At 44.1% G+C, this 21,476-nt stretch overlaps 1 protein-coding gene across 2 annotated transcripts in view; it reads left to right on the forward strand.

Annotated features, from left to right (window-relative positions):
- The window catches only part of WDFY4 (WDFY family member 4), a 1,018,342-nt gene that overhangs the window by 851,737 nt on the left and 145,129 nt on the right, over positions 1 to 21,476 (forward strand). For both annotated transcript variants that reach the window (XM_078642707.1, XM_078642708.1), the window contains 3 exons: positions 10,211 to 10,256; positions 10,730 to 10,849; positions 14,953 to 15,070. In XM_078642707.1, the coding sequence (XP_078498833.1) occupies positions 10,211 to 10,256; positions 10,730 to 10,849; positions 14,953 to 15,070 (284 nt within the window). The remainder of the gene's footprint in view (positions 1 to 10,210; positions 10,257 to 10,729; positions 10,850 to 14,952; positions 15,071 to 21,476) is intronic.

Here is a 21,476-nt window from a genome sequence, read left to right on the forward strand (position 1 = left end):
TAGCTGCTTTCGGTCGCCTATGACCAACAGTTCACCAAGTGTACACTCGTCACCCAGATGGGCATGTGCGTGTCTTGCCTGTAACACCAGTCTTAATGTATGTGCCCCAAGACACCCTGCGTACACACCACTAACCAGCAACATTCCTCACACATTAAATCAATGTTTGAAAACGTCACACATAGCAATCTGAAACCCTGGCAGCTATGGTTTTAAATAGCGTGAAGCATGAATCCGAGCGCCTTACCTAGCATAAATTACATTACATAGGGACACCATCATTTGTTGGGAGATTAAATGTTTTGCCCAGACTCACAGGATGGTTAGCGTGGATTCCGAGGCTCGAACTCACATTCCCAGTTCGTATAGCGTGAACATGAATAATGAATCAGAGCGCCTTACATAGCACCAGTTACATTATATAGTAAACGGACCGGATTATCGAAAGTCTGGCTGATATTGACTTTCTTTACTCTGGCCTCAATTAAAACTTTGTACAAACAAAGGGAAGGGGATCCCCGCACCCGGTCCCCACCCCCTACCGTCCACGTCGCCCAGAAAGGAGCCCGTGAGCCCAGGGCCCTGCCGGCAGCCGCAGACCACCGAAGCAACCTAGTCCCCGCACTACCTACAGAAACTCCGCGGCTGCACCCAGGCCCCCGAGCACACCCGACTCCTCACCTGGCGAGATGAACGGCCTCCGACCTCGACGCTCTTTCCCTCATCGTCCCTCGCCATGGAACTGCTGTGCTGACTCGCTGCCACCCGAGGATCTGCCGACCTCCGCCTCGATTCGAATGGGGATTTAAATTAAGTTAAATTAGAAAAGGCGGGAAGCGGGAGAGGACGCCTCCGCGACCAGCAACCGGTCCGGTGGAACAGAGGGCTAAGAGACAGAGGTCACTGCCCCCGGGCCCTAAATAGGTCCCCTGTCCCCGCCCTCTGTCCCACCGGAAACGCATCACAGGATGCACCGGAAGGGCTTACGCGGCCGGCCACCCCATTGGGTGGACCAGCCGCCAGGAACTCTAGCCGAGGTAGGAGCGGGGGCCGGGGGGCCGGGTCCTAAGTGCGCGCTCGTTTAGGCTTGCGCTTGTCATTTTTTCCAGCAGATGTCTTGCTCGGACTGAAATAGAATGAATATTCATCACCAGCAGAAACGGGTGCTCCTCTGGCAGCCGGGGGAGGAACTTTCAACCCCAGTTTTCCATTCATAGGCTGCCACCGGACTTTTTATAGCTCATGCAGTGTCTGATTGGAGCTGCACCCCTGTTGAACTCTCCCCAAACATGGATTAGTACCGAGGCTCTTGCGCCCTAATTGAAGGAAACCTTTGACCTTGACTTGGCCTGTGGAACAGTCTAGGTATTTGCCCTTTACTTGAGTAGAGAACTCTAGAAGCTAACAATGATGATGCAGAGACGAGACATTACATATCATGGAGATAAAAGAGACGCACTGAATGTCACTGTGGAGAGAGAGAAAGAGAGAGAGAGAGAGAGAGAGAGAGAGAGAAATGACAACATGATTATGGAGAGAGGAGGAGAGAGAGAGAGGCTCGGCCCGAATATCAAGAAGGAATTAGAGTCATATCATATAAGCCCAGTATATTGACACAGGAAGACATGTCCCCTTGAGACATAAAACACAATTCTTAAATGGAGCATGAGAAAGAATGCCTTAGGAGAGACCATACGCGCAACGCCCATTGGACTCAAAGGGCTTCAGCCCCCCCGTTGTGTGTGGCCGGCTGGGATGAGACAGCTTCCCGGGCACACACACAGCCGCACCCGAGCTCTTCACAGGTCTTTTAAAAAACATTTGCATATTAATGAGGCAATGTTGTTGTTTCACCACTTCTAAGAGCCCCTGCAGCTCCACTCTGACTATTGCTTAAAGATTCAGCCCCCCCCAAAAAAAATTCTTAGCTCCGCCAACCCCCCCCCCCCCCGCACCTCCCACCCCAGCGAAATTTGGTTCTAATTGCGCCTCTGGGAGAGACCGACATATGCTCTGAGTATGGCATGAGTGAGAAAGTTGTGCCCTAAATATCACAGGGCGAGCAATTCGAAGAGAGACAGTACTCTAAATGAATTGAAGAGGATGGTCATAGGGTTACCTTATTGAGTATGGAGGGGTCTCTGATTTTAACTGGGGATAGAAAAATGAGCCAGAAATGTCTCTGTGGATTGAGACGTGCCGAGGATATTGTGAATTTGAAAGATACATTTCTTTAATATGGAATTTATAAGCAACTTGGCTTAGATATCAAATGGTATGAGGAGAGAGGATGACATGGTATGAATATTTCGTAGCAAAAGATAGACACACTCTGAAGGCCAAGTGGGAGATGGAGAAAGGGAAGGAAAGATGGAGATGCCATTGATCAATTTTAGTGGAAGAACCTGATCTGGCTTTACTGATGAGGAGTAAATAGCCCAGGTGAGACCCCCTCACACACACAAGATACTATGTTTGGCAAATAATTCTGATAGGAGTAACACTTTTTCAGAGTCACAATATTATTTATTTTCCCAGCACCAAGGGTTCTTGTTGACTCTTGTCACAATAATGAAGGCAACAATCTTTATCCACAAGTATATCAACAAGTAAGACATCAGTCCTCTTGATTATAGACTATACTGTAACCCACTTTCATAACTGGGTGCCACCTTTGGCATATTGTTACATGCCCTCGGTATAGCATCTATGACATCATACCTACTTTCTGAGGGTCTATTCACATGGCATCCTCCCAAAGCAGGAAACAGCTTTTCTAAGATGGTTCAGCTGTCTTACCTCTGCTACTACTCTGACCTGGAGCTGTTGTCAACTTATTTTAAACTTAACATAGATATTACACGAATTCAACAATATAGGTAACATGTGTAATTGCCCTTACCTTTTATCTGCACATGGGTCTTTTCACTGGATGCACTGTAAGCTAGCTGGTGGGCATTCCACCATTTCTGTCCTTATCTTCAAATGATCAACATGGTATTAGCCAAATTCACTTGAACCATTGCCGCAAAGAATGTGGCATTTGCAGCTTAGTTGATGTGTGTAAATCATACCACATTTTTTTTGCAGCAGGATCACCAAGGACAAGCGGCCTCTGCTTGTCTTTTTCTCACTCAATCTTGATTTCTGAGTGCAGTAACCTTACTTTGTTTAATTCCAGGCGCAACTAAGGGGAAAATGGGTTTGCACTATTTATGTGAGAGTTTCAGAATTTGCAATAAATCATAATCATGGATCTGTTGCTGGAGGTAAAAGGGATTTTGTTCCCACTCCTGCATCACCAACACCTAACACCCAGTAATGTTTCTTGTGGATTTGAACCCCGCCCCCATGTAGATTGCTTAAAGATCTGCAGAGCGGGAGGTCAGTGGACCTCCATGGTTCAGCTACAGGGTACCCGGGAAAGGATGTGGTCTAACGGCTAGGGCGGTCAACCTCAAATCTGGGGAACAGGGTTCGCTTCTCGGCAACGATGCTCAATATCTTGTGATTCTGGGAAAATCAATTAATCTTCCAGTGCCTAACAAAAAGGAATCTGTCCTTATGTAATGCAACTGGTGCTCATGTAAAGCGCTCTGATACCCGGCACCTTCGTGTCAAGTTTGCGCTATATAAAACTCTGAAAAAAACAAAAAAACTGTTGGTATTGAGACTCTACCAGACATGCCAGATGCTCTTACATGGTAATTTATGTACATGCGCCCTATTTTTGGTTTTTAAAAGCAAATGACTACCACAATTATATTGTGATACCTTAATCTTGAGTGTAAGGTATGACATGCAGTTATGATAGTAATAGTTAACACATTAGCCCAGGCGATTATTTTACTGTTAGAAATCTGAGCATAAATAGAATCCCTAACATGTTGTTAAGGTTCATTAAGAGCCTCCATTTTCTAACAATCTTTATAGGTGTGACACTGCCTCTGCTTGGCTTGTTGAAGTGCGCGCACCTTTCCCTAGCATGGGATGCCCTCCCACAAACAGATAAAACCTGGACTTTTTAAGCACTTTTGCACGAGAAAAATGTACAATATATTTTTTCACTTGACCATAAGATGAGCGTGAAGTAAAGGGGTAAGTGTGAATATACCGGTCACACATCCGAAGCGGATCATGAGGTCAAGGCCGGACTGGCCATACCCAGGGGCGTAACAAAGGCCCCCACTGCCCCCATAGTGCAGGGGACCCCAAGCTCCATGGGGCCCCCCTCAGCAAAGTATGCAGGCCTGAGAGCTCCTGAGTAAGCCGGAAGGGGGCCCTCCGTGTACTTTGCAGGGGGGCCCTCTCGAGTTTTGTTACGCCACTGGCCATAACGGGCAACGGGAGTTCCCCAGGAGGCTGGAAGGGCGGGGGACCGCTCTTGTTACTGGGGGTCGCTTTTGTAGCAGCGCAGCAGTTTTAAAAGCACTGCAGAGTTCCTTGTATATCCAACAGTTTTTAAAACAACAATAAAAGTGCCAAGATAACTCTGGGGATGAAGGTACGTGCTGGAGAGAGATGTTTTGTCTAGTGACAGTTTTGACTCATCTAAAGTAGCACAGAGGGTGAATATGCCTGCTGCAAAGAATGTGTACTATGCAGATTACAGAACAGTATTTTATGTGCATAGCTCTGTGGGTTACTGCTTTTGTCACAGAGATCCTTTTGTTACTGCGCAGTTCCTAAATTACAATCGTAATCTTGGTTAGAAAATTATGTATTTTGTCCCAGTCTTTCATTATCCTAATTTTACCTAAAGGGGTTCGTTTGGGTAGAAATAAGCTCATTACTAAAGTCAACCCTTACCACTGTGTTACGTTCTGAACCCTAAGTTTGTGCTTCCCCAGACCAAGTATTCTTAATAAATGCCTACTAGTATGCATGAGAAGTGAACCTACACATTGTAGTCCAGTTTGTCTTATGTAACATTTTCTATACAGTGATTTGCACAGATATGATAAATTATCTGTGTGTGTCTGTGATGTAAATTGCTCAGACAGCCTACACTGGCATGAGAGGCACTATACAGTAAATTAAATACAAGTGACAGAGGGTATATGGAGAGATGAGAGGCACTGTTGGAGGGTGATAGGGAATCCTTGAAGAGCCCCAGTAAAGATTAACTTATCCTTGTGCTCTGTAAGGTCATCATTTACTATGGTTTATAAACAAATACAATTGAATATCTAATGAAAAATGTGTTATAGAATTCACCCTTTTAGCCATTTGTTCCCAAATTTTCTAGGAGGAGAACCCCCCAATCCCTTTTAGAGTGGTCAGGCTCACGCACAGCCTCCCTCGCTATGCACCCTTTGGGGGCTGGTGTGACAACATTTGCCAGGGCTGCTTTGGGTTCCCAGTCCAGCCCTGCATGAGGTGTACAGGAAGTTTTGAATTGTACATATTTACAGGCAGAATACAAAAATCCTATACACATCATTGCTAAATGATGTAAAATGCTGGCTGACATCAGTAGTAAACATTCACAATTTTCATTTAATATCCACCTCAGCAAAACAAGCATTTCAAAACAGTATGAACCATAAAATATCGTCAAAGACGAGCATTAGTTTATAACATGATATCTCAGGATGAGATATAGAGTTTGGTGGATGGGTTTCTCTGTCACAACCTTGACGGCTCCCCCGTCCACTGTTAGAAGGGCCATAGGATATAATGTGCTTGCAATACGGCGGACACAGAGTTACCCGCCCGCCAAACACTAAATCAGGCCGATAGTGATTGTAAATTATATCTTGTTATTGACAAATCTAGCAGGCATTAAAAATTATGACTCTCCACTCACAAACATTACAATTACCTCATAACGATTTGAAATCCATTACAGGGTGTCAGTGGTGCATCCTCCGTGCACAATTACGCTTTAAATAGTATTGTACGATTTGTTAGTATTTGCTCGATAGTACCTGATTAGTTTTGCTTTTATTTAGAGTGAAAACCTTTGATTAAAGCCTGATGGAGGGATGCATGGTAGTTACCAACAGTGTTTCATATGATAAACCTACATTACAATATTATAAACCTATAATGCTTGCAATTTACCAAGGCACAATGTGTCCATATTAAAAATAAACACCAGCGGTTACATTTATGTTTGTGGCAGACCTCTAGTACATAAATTAAAATACCCCTTATGTCCAATTTATGTGTTTGAAGACGTTCAAAAATAGACAGTTTTATCTGGCAGCAATGAAACCGTATAAAGCGGTTTGTCTGCTGCTGCTGCACTAATAATTGCTGTATAAAGTATAGTTTCCCTGAAATCGTTTGAAGTGTCTAAGCACTAGGGTTGAACATATTCCATTATCACAAAAGCAAAGAGGATACATGCGATTTAGCCCTATTTCACCCCAAAACATTCAACCAAGCCGAATGGAAAACAAATCCTCTAAAACAAATTAATTCTTTGTAGAAATCAGTTTTCTATAAACACGAATCACGGATTAAGCACATAAATCAACCTGGAGTTTTCATAAGGAAACACCGAAAATGTGTGTTGCGCTGCCCTGACACTGGATACAAGCCTGTTCCATCTGCCCTCAGGGTGATATATGGGAGCACGGTTGGCTTTTTCTAATTATTTATTATTCGCCCTGCTTCTCCCTAAAGATTAGACTTTCAGAAATAATAGTGGTTTATTTCATTTGTGAATAAACATATAAGGCACGGCCGCTGCGATTAGCATATCTGAATTCCCGATAGTCCTGCAGAGTGACTCTTACTGTTACTTATATGGACACTGAGTAGACTATTTAATTAGGTGTGTTTTAGGTAGATAGATAGGGAGATAGATAGATAGATAGATAGATAGACAGACAGATAGAGCTCTGTCTCTCTCTCTCTCTCTATATATATATATATTATTTTATTTCAATAACATGTCAAAATCCCGTGATCAAGGTCAGAGTTGCTGACCGAAACGCGTAGGGCATGGCAAAAAAGAAAATAAAAATTGCCTAATTCTTCCTGAAGAAATGAGCGAGTGCGTCTTTACAGTGCCATTTTGACACGTTATTGAAATAAAGTAAACCGGCTTGGCTCTGCCGGAAAAGAAACGCACTGCCCTCATAAAAGTGCGCCAGCGTCAACCCTTGGGCTGAAATCTCTGCAATATATATATATATATATATATATATATATTTATATATATATGTATATATATATGTATGTTTAAGCAAAGCACACCTGCGCTAACAGAAAGGCTCACCACAGTCTCCCAGGCCCTCCGGCCCTCCAAGCGGCTCCCGGCATTTTCGAAGCTTTGCCCCCTTAAAAATAGATAAAGTCCGATGCGTTTCGGGGCCAACAAACGCCCCTTCTTCATGGACAGATAACCACAGGCATCGCGTTCTCAGCTGTTGTGGTTTCAAACACGGTTTTGTTTGAAACAGTCCGCCCTAAGTGGTGTGGCTCATAGAAAGGTAAAACCAGGAGACCTGGTATTTGTAGTTCCAACAGGTGAGTTATCTTGATCCTTAAGTAGGTGTTGTGCCTGGGTGCAATAAAGTCTTTCAAATCAAACCTTGAGTAGGCGGGATGCCAAGCATCGAGTCTGCAGCATTAACAGGGTTCTTGTGCTGACTGGCGGAAGATTGGAGTTCCGCCTCAGTCTCCCCTTGCGCTGCGTTGTCTTCGCGCATAGGAAGCGGAGCTCTTTCTACGGTTCGGGCGAACCGTCAATAATAATGTTTAAGCAAAGCGCCCCTGCGCTAACAGAAAGGCTCACCACAGTCTCCCAGGCCCTCCGGCCCTCCAAGCGGCTCCCGACGTTTTCGAAGCTTTGCCCCCTTAAAAATAGATAAAGTCCGACGCGTTTCCGGGCCAACAAACGCCCCTTCTTCATGGACAGATAACCACAGGCATCGCGTTCTCAGCTGTTGTGGTTTCAAACACGGTTTTGTTTGAAACAGTCCGCCCTAAGTGGAATAAGAAAATAAAAATTGCCTAATTCTTCCTGAAGAAATGAGTGTGCGTCTTTACTGTGCCATTTTAACATGTTATTGAAATAAAGTAAACCGGCTTGGCTCTGCCGGAAAAGAAACGCACCGCCCTCATAGAAGTGCGCCAGCGTCAACCCTTGGGCCAAAATCTCCGCTCTATATATATATATATATATATGATATATATATATATATATATATATATATATATATATATATATATATATATATATATATATATATATATATATATACACATATATATATATACATATATATATATATATATATATATATATATATATATATATATATATATATATATATGTATATGTATATGTATATATATATAGTCCTCTACTAGCCAAACATAGCTTATCTGTGAAAGAGAAATAACACAGGTTTATTTCATTTGTGAATATATTATATTATATACATATATAAGGCACGGCCGCTGCGATTAGCATATCTGAATACCCAGTAGTCTTGCAGAGCGACTCTTACTGTTACTTATATGGACACTGAGTAGACCATTTAATTAGGTGTGTTATATATATATATATATATATATATATATATATATATATATATATATATATATATATATATATATATATATATATATGTATATGTATATATATATATATATTTATAGATATATATATTTATAGATAGATAGATATAGTCCTGTATTAGCCAAACAGAGCTTATCTGCAAAAGAGAGTGCAGAATAGACCCGGATGAAATTTCTGTTACACCAGAAAATCTTACTTTATTTCATTAATTTTGCATTATGCTTGTTACATGAAATTACCAAAATTACGATATTAGGCAAACATTTGAAATACAAATTTGATAGGAGCGGCAACACCAGAGAACGAACAGCTGCAGTTTGTGTTTTTTGTGATTTCTTTTTCTATTGAGGATGCATTTTGCACTAATATACAGTGTCAAATGGCAGTTTTATCTTTTGCTTAATTACACACTCTTAGGGAATGTTTATGAAGGTGGTTTGCATATGTTCCGGAAGTCTGAAAGTGTAGATTCACAACACAGTTTAAATGCAAGGTTTGTATAGGAATATAAATGATGGAAGTTTATAACAAGCTATTGAAACAGGTTTTGTGTATGAATGTTTGTGAATGGGGTTTGAATGAGGCCACCCATATATGAACTTTTATAGAAAACCTTCAGTCGAGTTTACATAATGCCATATACAGGCCCTACTCATTAAAAGCAAATGTAAAAGTGTGGGCGGATTTACATCTCCACCTGTGCATAAGTTTAAGTTTTTTTTTCTGCTTAAAAACATCCCCAGGCATCAGCCTGAAACATTTCTCCAGATGCAGATTTCCAGATGTACATCTTGGAAATGTGATGTGATATCTCCTGTGGTGTCCTGTTCCCCTTGTGCATAAATTTGCATGGTCTAATATTAGGCATGTTGGCGATACAGCTCCCACCCACCCCAGACCCCCCCCCCTCCCCCCCGTGCCAACACATTTTAATTTTTTCCTTTTTCTACATGAGAAAAACTTTTTTTTGTGGTGGAAAAAGCCTGTTCCCCTACACCCCTGCCAAATGTGGGAGTAATCCATCCCCCATCCTACTCTGGTGGGGCAGGTGGCTCAAGTAACCTTACAACCACTTATATGGCGGGGAAAGGTGAGGTTTGGATCAAAGTTTGAGAATGCCCACAAATTTACACTTTAGTGGACATTCCAAAACTTCCAATGCAAATGATTCCGTGTCTCACCCACTGAGTGGAGTTTACAACTGCGGATGTCTCCACACACATGGTAGAGTTCTCCTCATTTGTGGTGGAGAAATCCACAGTCATGCATGCACTTATCACCTGCCAGGAATCCTTTGCGAATTCCTTACAGGCACAAATGGAGTAATTTCAGCTGTAATTTTACATCTGCGTCTGAAAATACCTTTATCAGTAAAGGTAAGTTTGTGAGTGAGCTTTGTATGATGTTATTTATGAATGGGATGTGTGTTGGAATGTTTGTGATGGGAGTTTGTATGATGCTGTTTCAATAGGAATGGTAGTTTGGTGTTCCAATGATCCTTTTAACAAGTGTTGTGTACTCAAATGTTTCGGAATGGAGTTTTTATAATGTTACTTATACATAGGGATTGCAAGGGAATGTTCTGAGAAGAGTTTACATTTTATTAAGTGCTCTGGATATGAAGCTTGGGCTTTTGAATAATAGATGATTATAGATGTGTTATTTTTGCAGCTTAAAGATCACAGGAGGTGAGAAGACGATGCTACAGAAGTGGCAGGTAAGGATACGACTGCCTTCTCATCCTGGTAGTATTTTGTTGAGGTAGTCTCTTTGGGCCTGATTACGAGTTTGGCAGACGGGTTACTCCATCACAAATGTGACAAATATCCCGCCTGCGTTATTGTGAGTTCCATTATGTCCATTGGAACATAATGGAACTTGTAATACGGCAGACGGGATATCCGTCATGTTTGTGATGGAATAACCTGTCCTCCAAACTCATAATCAAGCCCTGTGTGTATCGTGGGAGGAGTACCGTTGGATAAAAGTGGTCGATGGGTGATTGGTTGAAGGGGCCTTTTCTTGAGCTCTGAATTAAGGGGAGTGAGATATTTAAAAGCAGGGGCAGGTCAGCAGGGTTGCAACGGGCAATAAGTGTGGTTATGGTTGACAGAAGAGGGAGTCAAGAAGGAATGTGAATGATATTGTGTGGCTTTCTGATCTCTTTCCTCCATGCCCTCTCTCTGACAGAAAGGCGAGATCAGTAACTTCGAGTATCTCATGTTCCTGAACACGGAAGCCGGGCGGACATATAAAGATTACATGCAGTATCCGGTGTTTCCATGGATTGTCGCCGATTATGATTCTGAGGTAAATCCAATGGGTATCTAGGGTTGATGGAACACAACTCCTTCTCTGTGCAGTGGGGATTATTTATGAGAGCCCTGCATCACTTTTGCACCAAATAAAGTGGTACATGCATGACGCAGGGCTCCTATAAAGAACTATGAAGCCACGCAAAGCCACTCCGTGTAACTTTGGGCGACCTCATAAATCATGAGTCAGGCGGCTCAGCACAAATCGCTGAGTTGCCTTACTCGCCACCCGGGAGGCATTCCATGGGCATTACGGTGGGTTTTCCCATGCAACACCCTTGTAGTTTGACGCAGCCTGGGTTTACAAAGTGATGAAAACCTGGGGAAGCTCCACATCCATACACCTCTTGATGTGAGGCGTAACGTGGAGAAATAATTTAATTTCTCCTAGTTTTTCATCTTTCCACGTGTGCTGAAATCTGCAATACACATAGAAAGAGGAAAACACCTCTTAGTTTATTTTTGTGCAGGAAGGTACCCTTTCTTGGACAAAAACAATCCTTCCTGCAATGGTGGCACCAGCGCATTCAGAAAGGACAGGAATGCACCGTATTGCTTTAATACGGTGCATTCCTGACCTTTCACTTTGGTGTTGTGCAGCCCAGCGAGGTGCCTTGCTGTGCTGTACTACACCAAAATGCCATAAATGAGGCCTAGTGTCTGCACTTTCCAGATTATACTCCCTGCGCGTGGGGACCTCGGCAGATGCTCACCTGCTGGCCTCTTGAAGTAGTGGTGTGTGCACGCAGCTCTCAGGGCCGCTGTGATAGGAGCCTATGGCCTCATTTATGGCATTTTGTCATAGAGCAGTGCAGCAAATCACCTTGCTGCACTGCCATAGGCCAAAGTGGAAGGGCAGGAATGCAACGCATTAAAGCAAGACAGTGTATTCCTGTCCTTACTGCCTGCGCTGGTGCCGTTTTGGCAGCCTAGCACCAACATAGGGACCCTTGCACCATGGTGCGAGGGTGCCTTCATTGCAGGCAGGATTGTTTTTCTGCAGGAAGGGTCATCTTCCTGCTCAAAAATCAATCCTAAGAGGTATTTTCCTCTTTCTATGTGTGCCGCAGAATCCAGCACATATGGAAAGTGGAAACAACGAGGAGTAATAAAGTTATTTCTCCTTGGAATGCCTCACCTCAGGAGGCGTAAAGATTGGCGCTTCCAGGATTACATGACTTTGTAAATCTGGGGCATTGTCAAATTCCATGGGTGTTGCATGGGAAAAACCCACTGCAACGCCCATGGAAAGACTACCGGGCGCAGAATAAGGCGAACAGTGATTTGTGCGGCATCACCTTACACATGATTTATGAGGGTACACAAAGCCACATAGAGTGGCTTTGCGTGGCTTCATAAATCTTTATGAGATCCCTGCGTAAACACATTTACTACTTTACGTGGTGCAAAAGTGAAGCAGGGCTCTCATAAATAATCCCTTCTATTTCACAAGAACTGCGCAGTGGCGACTGCGCACATTCCTGGCAGATTGATGGTTAAGCCCGCCTCTCTGCTCATGTCCATTAGGCACAGGCTGTGTTCTTGCAGTGCTTTGTCCGTGGTGTAATCTCAGGTTTCACCGTGGGCATGCTCTGTAATTTTCTCTGATGCTTATAGATAACGAGGTAATAGGATAAGCTTGGTCAATATACAAAGAAGTGTTTGCTCTCTAGGGAAGGCGGCATCGGCTTTAAAAACCACCGCAAGTGTACTGTGTACACAAAGAGTGAGGAGAGTTGCTGGGGTGGAGGGAGGCAAAACATGAAATCTGAACAGGGGATAAAAGGAAATGGTCCTCTAACCAATGTCTGTGACATAGTGTTATCAGATAAATCCTGGTAACCAGTCACACTAGAAGGGCCTGGTTACAGTCCTGTGCCGATGGCATTGCATGCCATTTTGCCAGCAGTGGCCATGTTTGGTGTTACAGAAAGGGTTGTGCAGCTGAGCTCCACCTGTAACCCTAAAAGTGCACTGACTATTTCAACGCCGACCAATTAAAAAGGGGCAATTGTCTTCCTTGGAATGGGCTATGCCCCATGCAGAGCACTATTATCCTGATTGACACAGTGAATGGGCTGTTACATTTTGGTGTATGCAGTGGGCCTTGACGCCATCCAGGAAAAGCGAAAAATGTAGACTACCCAAAAATGGTCTATTTATCGTTCACCCTAGACCATTTTAGGAGATGGCTGTGCTGTTTCCAAGCACCAGAGCTTAGTTTGTGCCGGTGGTTGCAGGTACTGGTCGCCGGCATGGAAATGTGGGGGCCACAACTTATTTTTAATCATCAGCCTTTCACCCAGAAATAATGAGAGAAAGACATAACTGGAAAAAAGAAGGAGAAAGGGAAAGTTAGTTAGGTAGTGTCAAAGGGAGAAAGGAGGGATGAAGAAGAACCTGCAAGAGTGAGATATAAAGACAGAAAGAACAAAGTGGTGGAAGAAAGTGACATTAGATGGAATCAAGACTAGGCAGCTTTAGTATTTGGTAAGCCCAAAATTTGCAAGTGCCACCATTGGGCTCTTAAGAAAAACATTTGACTCACACACTTTTTGTTTTTGTAAATAAATCACTGCCTATCACCCTCTGGGCGAATCGAATCTAGGGAGTGTATTGTTATGCATTGCTCTACTCAAGTTGAGAGTGTAAGGCAGTGCTTAATTAGAGACAGGTTTCCAGGGCTTGGCACTGGCACTCAATTGCCAACACCTGGGCTTGTGACAGTCTACCACAAGGTGGCGCTGTCTGGCTAATTTAGAAATGAGCACAACAACAGTTAATTATTAATTCAAAATACATTTTAAATAACTATTTCCTACCGCCCACACCATTCTTATAGTCTGAGGGGCCTGAAATAATCCGAATTGCAATGTGTGGTGCAAGCTGCAGTGGCCTCCTGACGAGAGCCCTGGTACTTACTTTGTTATAAATTAAGCCCTTGCGTAAGGGGTACTTGCCACCTCTAAAATTTATCCGAGAGGTTCCCTGGAACCGAGCCAGGTATTGGAGCTTACCTGTGAACGCGTGCATGGCTCTGCACTGCAGAACTTTCTAGTAATCAGTGTATAAATGGGTAATTACACCTATAGCAATGGGATTCCCTTCTTTCCAGCAACAGGACCTGCATTGCCCAAGTTTTTATGTTATATCCACTGACCTCTTATTTAGCAAGGTGATGGATTCTGTATGAATGAATAAATATCATGATTTCTAAAGCACCTGGCACTAAAACAGAAAGATAGAAGCAGAGGCTGAAAGAGAGTGAAAAGCCACGTCTTGAGTTTTTTTCCGAACGGCGATTTGACGTAGTCCAATGGGAAGTCCATTCCAGGCTTGAGTGCCCAGACGAAAGAGGGACTTGGCTCTTTTTTTTGTCAGCGTCTCTCGGAACTTTGGCCAAATGGCCATGGGAAGAACGAAGAGTTCTAAGGGGAGTGTAGTAGTGAACCCTGGAAGGCCAGAGTGATTCAAGGTTCTGTGCATGAGGACAAGAGTCTTGAACAGGATCCTTTAATCAACATATAGCCAGTGCAGGTTCTTCAGGTGTAACAAGACCGAAGTTCATCTAGGTAGGTTGAGAACCAGGTGGGCCTTATGGGCATTGTATTCTTGGTTGAGCAAGTTTTACCTAAGTACATAATGTCAATAGATTGTAAAAGGAAGGGTTTAAAAGTTGGCATCCTGGAAGCATAGAATTATCCTACCACTGCACCCCTCTTACATGACGACACACAGAAGACAGGGAGGAGGGCCACCATAGGGGCGTATGAACTAGACCCGGCATCTGCCATCCTTTGAATTGGAAGAGATGAGGGAGACCACCCATGCTTGCCTCTCTCTACTCCAAACATTGACTCAAACCCAGGTAACTTGATCAGAAAATGATGGAACCTTTATCAGGCAGCTGGGAAATAGAGTCCAGGCTGTCCCAAGCATTAGGACCCATTGCTTTGAAGAGCCCACATTTGTCCTCTCCAACATTATGGTTCTACACATCAGAGCCGCTCACAATTATAATGTGGACATGGTGCTTGTAGGACATAGAACGGGATTCTTTCTGTACAGATTACTGACTCCAACTCTCAACTCTTTCAGACTCTGAACTTTAGTGATCCCAGAACCTTTCGAGATCTTTCAAAGCCTATGGGGGCGCAGACTCAGGAGCGAATGCTGCAGTTTGTCCAGAGGTTCAACGAGGTGGAAAAAGGTGAAGGTGAGTGAAGCATGCCAGAACCCCATTGGAGAACCAAGACTGCCTATTCCCCTGTTGTTCTTTGCATCATCTTTCCCCATTTGACCAGTAACAGATGTTTTATGCTTTATGCATTGGTGGCATATACCTTGTGGTGTTTCAAGAAGAAACTATAAGTACATAAGCAGGTGAAAAAGAACCAGTGAAATCAATATTCTCTATTAGACACCAATTAATAGATCCAGTATTCAATTGAATCAACTTGATTCTCCATCAAGGAAGCTCTTGTGATGTCAAAGTACATAAACCACATATAGTTTTCAATAGGTCTTCAGACAAGACGGGCGGGGGAATTGCATGCATTTTTAGAAGCAACCTCTCCGTTACTAAAGTCACCTCCCCCTCCCTCTCCTCCTGTGAACTCCTCTGCCTCGACATCACCAGCGAGGGCAAACAAGTTTGTGCTTTACATCTCATCTATCACCCGCCTGGTGACAATCTCATATTCACCCAACAACTCATGGACATGATCACTTCCAATGCCGGTCGGCAGACCACCCAAGTCTACCTGGGTGACTTCAATCTCCACTGGAACGATCAGAAAGACACAGTGGTGAATAGTCTCAAAACTTTCCTTAATGCGCTTGACCTCACCCAAATATGCGATAGATCAACACACGACAAAGGCTCGATACTTGATCTCATCATTGCCAAAGAGAATTCTACACAACTGGAGACGATTCTACCCTGCGACTGGTCAGATCACCACATTATCACCTTCTTTATCAATGAAAAAGTTAAACCTAACCCGGCTCAACCAATCAAATCCAAAACATGGAAAAGAGACATGAAGAATCTCAACCCCTCTACTCTACCTCCCCACATCGGCAATCTCCTCCTTCCCCCTTCAGGTGCATCGGATGTTCAATCACTGACTGACCACTACCTTGAATCTATGAATACATTAGTCAATGAAGTCGCCCCACTGCAACTGAAGAGAGTCTCCACCAAAACTTCTAACCCCTGGTATGACGACAGACTCAATGACGACAGGCGTTCGATGCGAATGGCAGAGCGCACCTGGAGAGCGGACCCTTCAGCACTGCACCTCAAAAGGCTTAAAAACAAGAGAAATGCCTACTTCAGGAAAATAAAGCGCACAAAGTTGGACTTCTTCAGCCGCCAGTTGGACCAAGCAAAAAACAGGCCAAGAAAACTGTTCGAACTAATCAAGACCCAAACAAAGGCACAACCCTTACAATCAAATAGCACAATAAGCGACACCCTGTGAAGACTTCTCTGCCTTCTTTAAGCTAAAGTCTAACAACATAAGAAATGACCTCATCATGGATGTAAGCCGATTCCCCAACCACACCAGAATGGCTAACACTCAACCTAAAAACATGGCATCGTGGCTGTACTTCGATACTTACTCGGAAGAAACAATACACAAACTGCTCTGCACCTTGAAGCCCTCTAATCACCTCACAGACCCTCTACCTGCTAATGCAGTGACTTCATCCTCTTGCTCCTCCCTCTCTGGACCAAAATCATCAACTGCTCCCTGCAACAAGGCCTCATTCCAGACTCCCTCAAGGTGGGGCAAGTCACGCCTATACTCAAGAAACCTACAGCTGATCCGTCTGACCTAAACAATTACCGGCCCATCACCAATATCCCCACCCTGGCCAAACTGCTGGAGAAATGTGTCCAACTCCAACTAACAAGACACATTGACCAATTTGACCTCCTCAACTCTCATCAATCAGGCTTCCGAGCGAAACATAGCACGGAAACAGCTATGACACACATAATTGATGACGCCCTCCAAATTCTTGATCGCAATGAGTCCTGCCTCCTCATCCTTCTTGACCTCTCATCAGCATTTGACACGGTCAAACATTCGAACTTGCTGGAGCTGCTAAGCACTAGAATGGGTCTATCGGGAACGGTGCTCAAATGGTTTTCGTCCTTCCTTCACAACCGGTCTCAGAAGTTCAAGATCGACAATGTGCTATCTTCACCTGTGCCTGCAGATCTAGGTGTTCCACAAGGATCCTCCCTCTCCCCCACATTGTTCAACCTCGTCATGGAACCGCTCGCCACCCTGCTCCAAGCTTCTAATGTCCAATTCCATATGTACGCCGACGACACACAACTGTACCTAAAGCTTCAATCCCCGGAAGATATCAAACATCTGAATTCCACGCTTATTAACACTCAATCTTGGCTAGCCGATAATCACCTCAAACTAAATGCTCTGAAAACTGAGTTCCTTCTCATCTCACCCCCGGCGAAAATGTCCACCACCCAAACATGGCTCAACAACCTAACAGCACTCAATGTCCAACCTACCATCGTGGACTCTGCGAAATCCCTAGGCATCACACTGGACGCCAAGCTCAACATGCAGCAGCACGTCAGCAAAGCCACAAAAGCAGCTAATTTCCAAATCAACACACTGAGGAAAATTAAGCCCTTCCTCCCTGCTGAAGACTTCCAAACTGCTGTACAAGTGTTAGTCATCCCTCGAATGGACTACGGAATTGTGGCCCTCAGCGGACTCCCGCTATCCACAACAGCACCCTTAAGAGCCTCCCTGAACGCTGCCGCAAGACTCATTACTGGCTCAAGAAAACATTCGCATATTTCCCCAGACTTAAAGTCCCTAAAATGGCTGCCTTTTGAAGTCAGAATACAACTAAAAATTGCACTTATGACACACACGGCCGTGCACCACAATGCACCCAACTACCTCGCTCAAAAGTTGTCTATATCAGGAGGTTTGAGATCCAATAGAAGCTCAAAAAATCTACTCCTGAAACCCCGTAGATTCCGGAAAGAGAAAACTTACAAGCGCTCCTTCTCAGGAATGGCACCCAGGATCTGGAATGCGCTCCCTCCTGAAACAAGGCGTATCTCCTCCACTGCACTCTTCAAGAAAGAGGTGAAAACCATCCTTCTGGCCAAGATCTCCTGAACCTTATAGGTGCTGGATCAGAGACTCTGCATTGCCTTGTGTCAATGCTCACCTTGTCCTTTGGCACTATACCTCTACTTGATGGAGACACTACTACGCTACTTTCTTACTACCGACCAATATAGGATACACGTTGGGTCACTGACTCACCCTCCCGATGCCCCCACTCAGTGCTCTCTCTATACTAAAACACTGGTATAAGCCGTCAACACACCCAAGGTGTACCTGAACACCTCTGTAGAGGGATCAATGACTTGTGCCGTCTTATATCACTTGTTTACCTGACTGTATATTGATATGTTTTATGTATGTTATTATTATCCTTTCATGTTAGTGACTACTACATTGCTCCCATTACCTCTGTTCAGTCCTATTGCCCCTACCATGTCATTGTGAAGCGCTCTGATATCTGTAAGGATCTTGTTCGCGCTATATAAAAACTTTGAATAAATAAATAAATAGAAACCGTTTGGAATTAACACTTATTTTGTTTTGCTTTTGTAGTCGTACTTCCTACTATAGTGTTGCTTTGCTATCCCGTGGTTTAAGTGGGTTCTGGTCATGAGGGTATTAAAGGCCTTTACCGATTACTGACTCACTGAGAGGAATTCCTACTTTAGAAACAACAAGCATAAGGGAGGCGGGAAGAAGGTGATATCTAGCCAAATTCAAGGAACAGAAAATCCCTGGTCCTCAATAGCCTTTACAAATATTTTATTTACCCTAAAGATGTAGCAATAAGATTCAGTTTGCATTTGTGCAATGCAATATGTTACACATGGTTTATGATATACCCTCCATTCTGTATAAAATGGGAGGGTGCAGGTTGATACGTCCGAGGGGCAGAAATATGCCGGATTCTCCATCCCGTTTCATATGTCGATGTCCACTGGTTGCAGGATCCTGGATGTCTATGCACAAAACCTTACAGGGAGGGAGGACTGTTGATACTTGCTCCTATGGAGGGAAAAAGTAGTATGCCAAGGCTAATGGGAGATTACACTCCATCCAAATATGGAGTTGGTTACTTGATATGAAGCCGTTAGGCCATGATAGACTATTCCAACTGAGGAATCATGAACTGAATACGTATCTCGAGTACTTGCTTTCAGAACAGTAAGTGTCACCATCTGAGGCATTCAAGTCTAGAAATAATACTTCAGATTAGACCTTCAGAGCTACATACAGTACTTTAAAAGGAGAACCAGACGCTGGATTCAGACTGCCAACGAGGTCGCTGGCCTCTTTATCAAAAGCCACCCTGTTGCACTGTGGTACAACCAAGGGACTCATTGACTGCTGACGTACTATCAGAAAAGAAGTAGAGATGCTCACAAGTGCTGGATGACCACGTGTCACCATAGTACCCTTTCCCTTTATAGTCAGTTCTTCATAGATTCCAAAACCACATACCAAACAAGAATTGGCAAATTCAATAGGTCTCGCCTATGAGAGAACTGTTGGCATTGCCAATGTCTTTTAGCCATGTTGCAGAGCAGTGCTGCTGCTGTGGAGCATGGCTAAAAGTTAGAAAAAATTTACTTTGATGCAGCCACCGCTGGCCACATCATAGGACTTTTTTTCTTATGGTGGGTGTTAGGCAGCATGAAAAACAGGAGGATAGACAGGAGGGAACAGGCAGCACAGAATCGAAAGGGAGGAACAAGCAACACGATCAATGGGAGGGTAAAAAAAGCGCAATGACACAGCCAGCGCTGGCTGCGTCATAGCATTTTTTTTCCTTACGGTGGGGGGTGTAATACCGGACAACAGGAGTGGGAAAAAGCAACAAAGACAACAGGAGGGTGGGCGGTGGGAGGGAAGAAAAGGGTGGGAGGTTGTGGTTCTGAAATTCTGGACCCTACCGTTGTCCCGGTATCGAGGTCCAATACCCGTGTCCCGAAACATCAACGTACCATGACGAATTTGGTGTCGACGAACCGATAATGATTAGGACATCATTCCTATGCATTTGCGTCATGATCGAGGCATGCTAACACCCCTGAATCGTAGTTTCCGTCCCGACCCCTCAGACTCCATTCTGTAAACGGTATCCATCTTGTGTCTTGCCCTCATGATAAGTCAATTAAAGGTCGAGCTTGATCTAAAAGGACACGTCCACCTTCCCTGACCCCCCCCTGACCTGTCCCAACTGACTCCCTTGCCTCCAGCCAAACCTGTTTGGGCAGCTCCTCGCCCAGTGGCCAAACACGATAGCATCAATGCACAACATACCACAAACCATTCACCGCGTACAGATCATGTTTTCTACACACATACACACCTGTCCACGCTCCCTGTTTTTGGCCAGTTTTATGACTAGGAGGTGCCTTCTTTTATTGGGGCTTCACCGATATCTGATGGGAGTTCCGGGCCTGGCTAGGTAATCTATCACGAATTGGACATCTAAAATACAGGCTTGCCTACATGACTTCGCTCTTTTGTATTATTGTAGAAATATGTGTATAGCCATATCATAAACTCAAGAATTCTTGCTTGCAGCTATTATTTTTGTATATAAGGAGAAGGCTGGTTCTGTAAAAACGAACAGTCTCCTGAGAACACATGACCCGTGTTTGTCGTGCTTCTAGGACACCTGTTACTTGGTAGCTGCCAATAAAACTTGATCTCTGACTGCGACTAGAAGACTCCGTGTTTCTGTGGTCCGGAACAGGGAGAACTCAGAGGTCTTCGGGTGTTATCCCCTGGCACCAAACGGGTTCTTAAAAACCTGTTACCTCAGTTGGCGCCCAACTCGGGGCGGTATCAAGCGGCGACGGTCCAAGCCAGATGTTCGTGAGGAGCTTCGTGTGAAAATTCCAGAGGACGGCCAGCCACTTCAGCGACCCCTGTATGTCGACGTGGTTCCGAAGGTCTTTGCTGCGAGGTTCCCCGCGTCCCGACGGCTACGAAGGACTGCTGCCCTGACTATCGCCTTGTTTTTGACCCAGTGATCCTTGGTAGAGCGAAACGATAGACGAGTCTTCTAGCGACATCACCGATCTTCAAATACTTCAGTTAAGTATAAGTGGAGCGTCTCCCAGTCCTTAGTTTGTCCTTAGTTTTTGGTATCCTTGAGATACGCTTTGATTTGGTACTTGCAAGCCCCAAAGCCGAAGGACTTGTGTATTCACGAGAAATATCGTAACAGATAATCCTTTGAAGTTTGAAGCTAGACTAGTGAGCAAAGATGCCTGGTTTTAGCAGACTTGGAAACTTGTTTTGTCTTGGTTATAGTAAGGACTCCCGATTAGAGGATTCCTGTCCGGTTCCTCCGATTGGAACTCCAATATATGAGCTCTATGTAAAGCATGGCGTAGGTCCTATCACATATAATGAAGTGTGGATAAAATACACCCGCAAGGATGGTGTTTTAAAATGGCCCCAATATGGTAGTTTCGACTCAGAAATATTAGATAACCTAGAGGTCAAATTATTTAAGAGAAA

This window comes from Lissotriton helveticus, chromosome 5_1 (genome assembly GCF_964261635.1).
Source record: "Lissotriton helveticus chromosome 5_1, aLisHel1.1, whole genome shotgun sequence".
In the NCBI taxonomy this organism is placed as follows: Eukaryota; Metazoa; Chordata; class Amphibia; order Caudata; family Salamandridae; genus Lissotriton; species Lissotriton helveticus.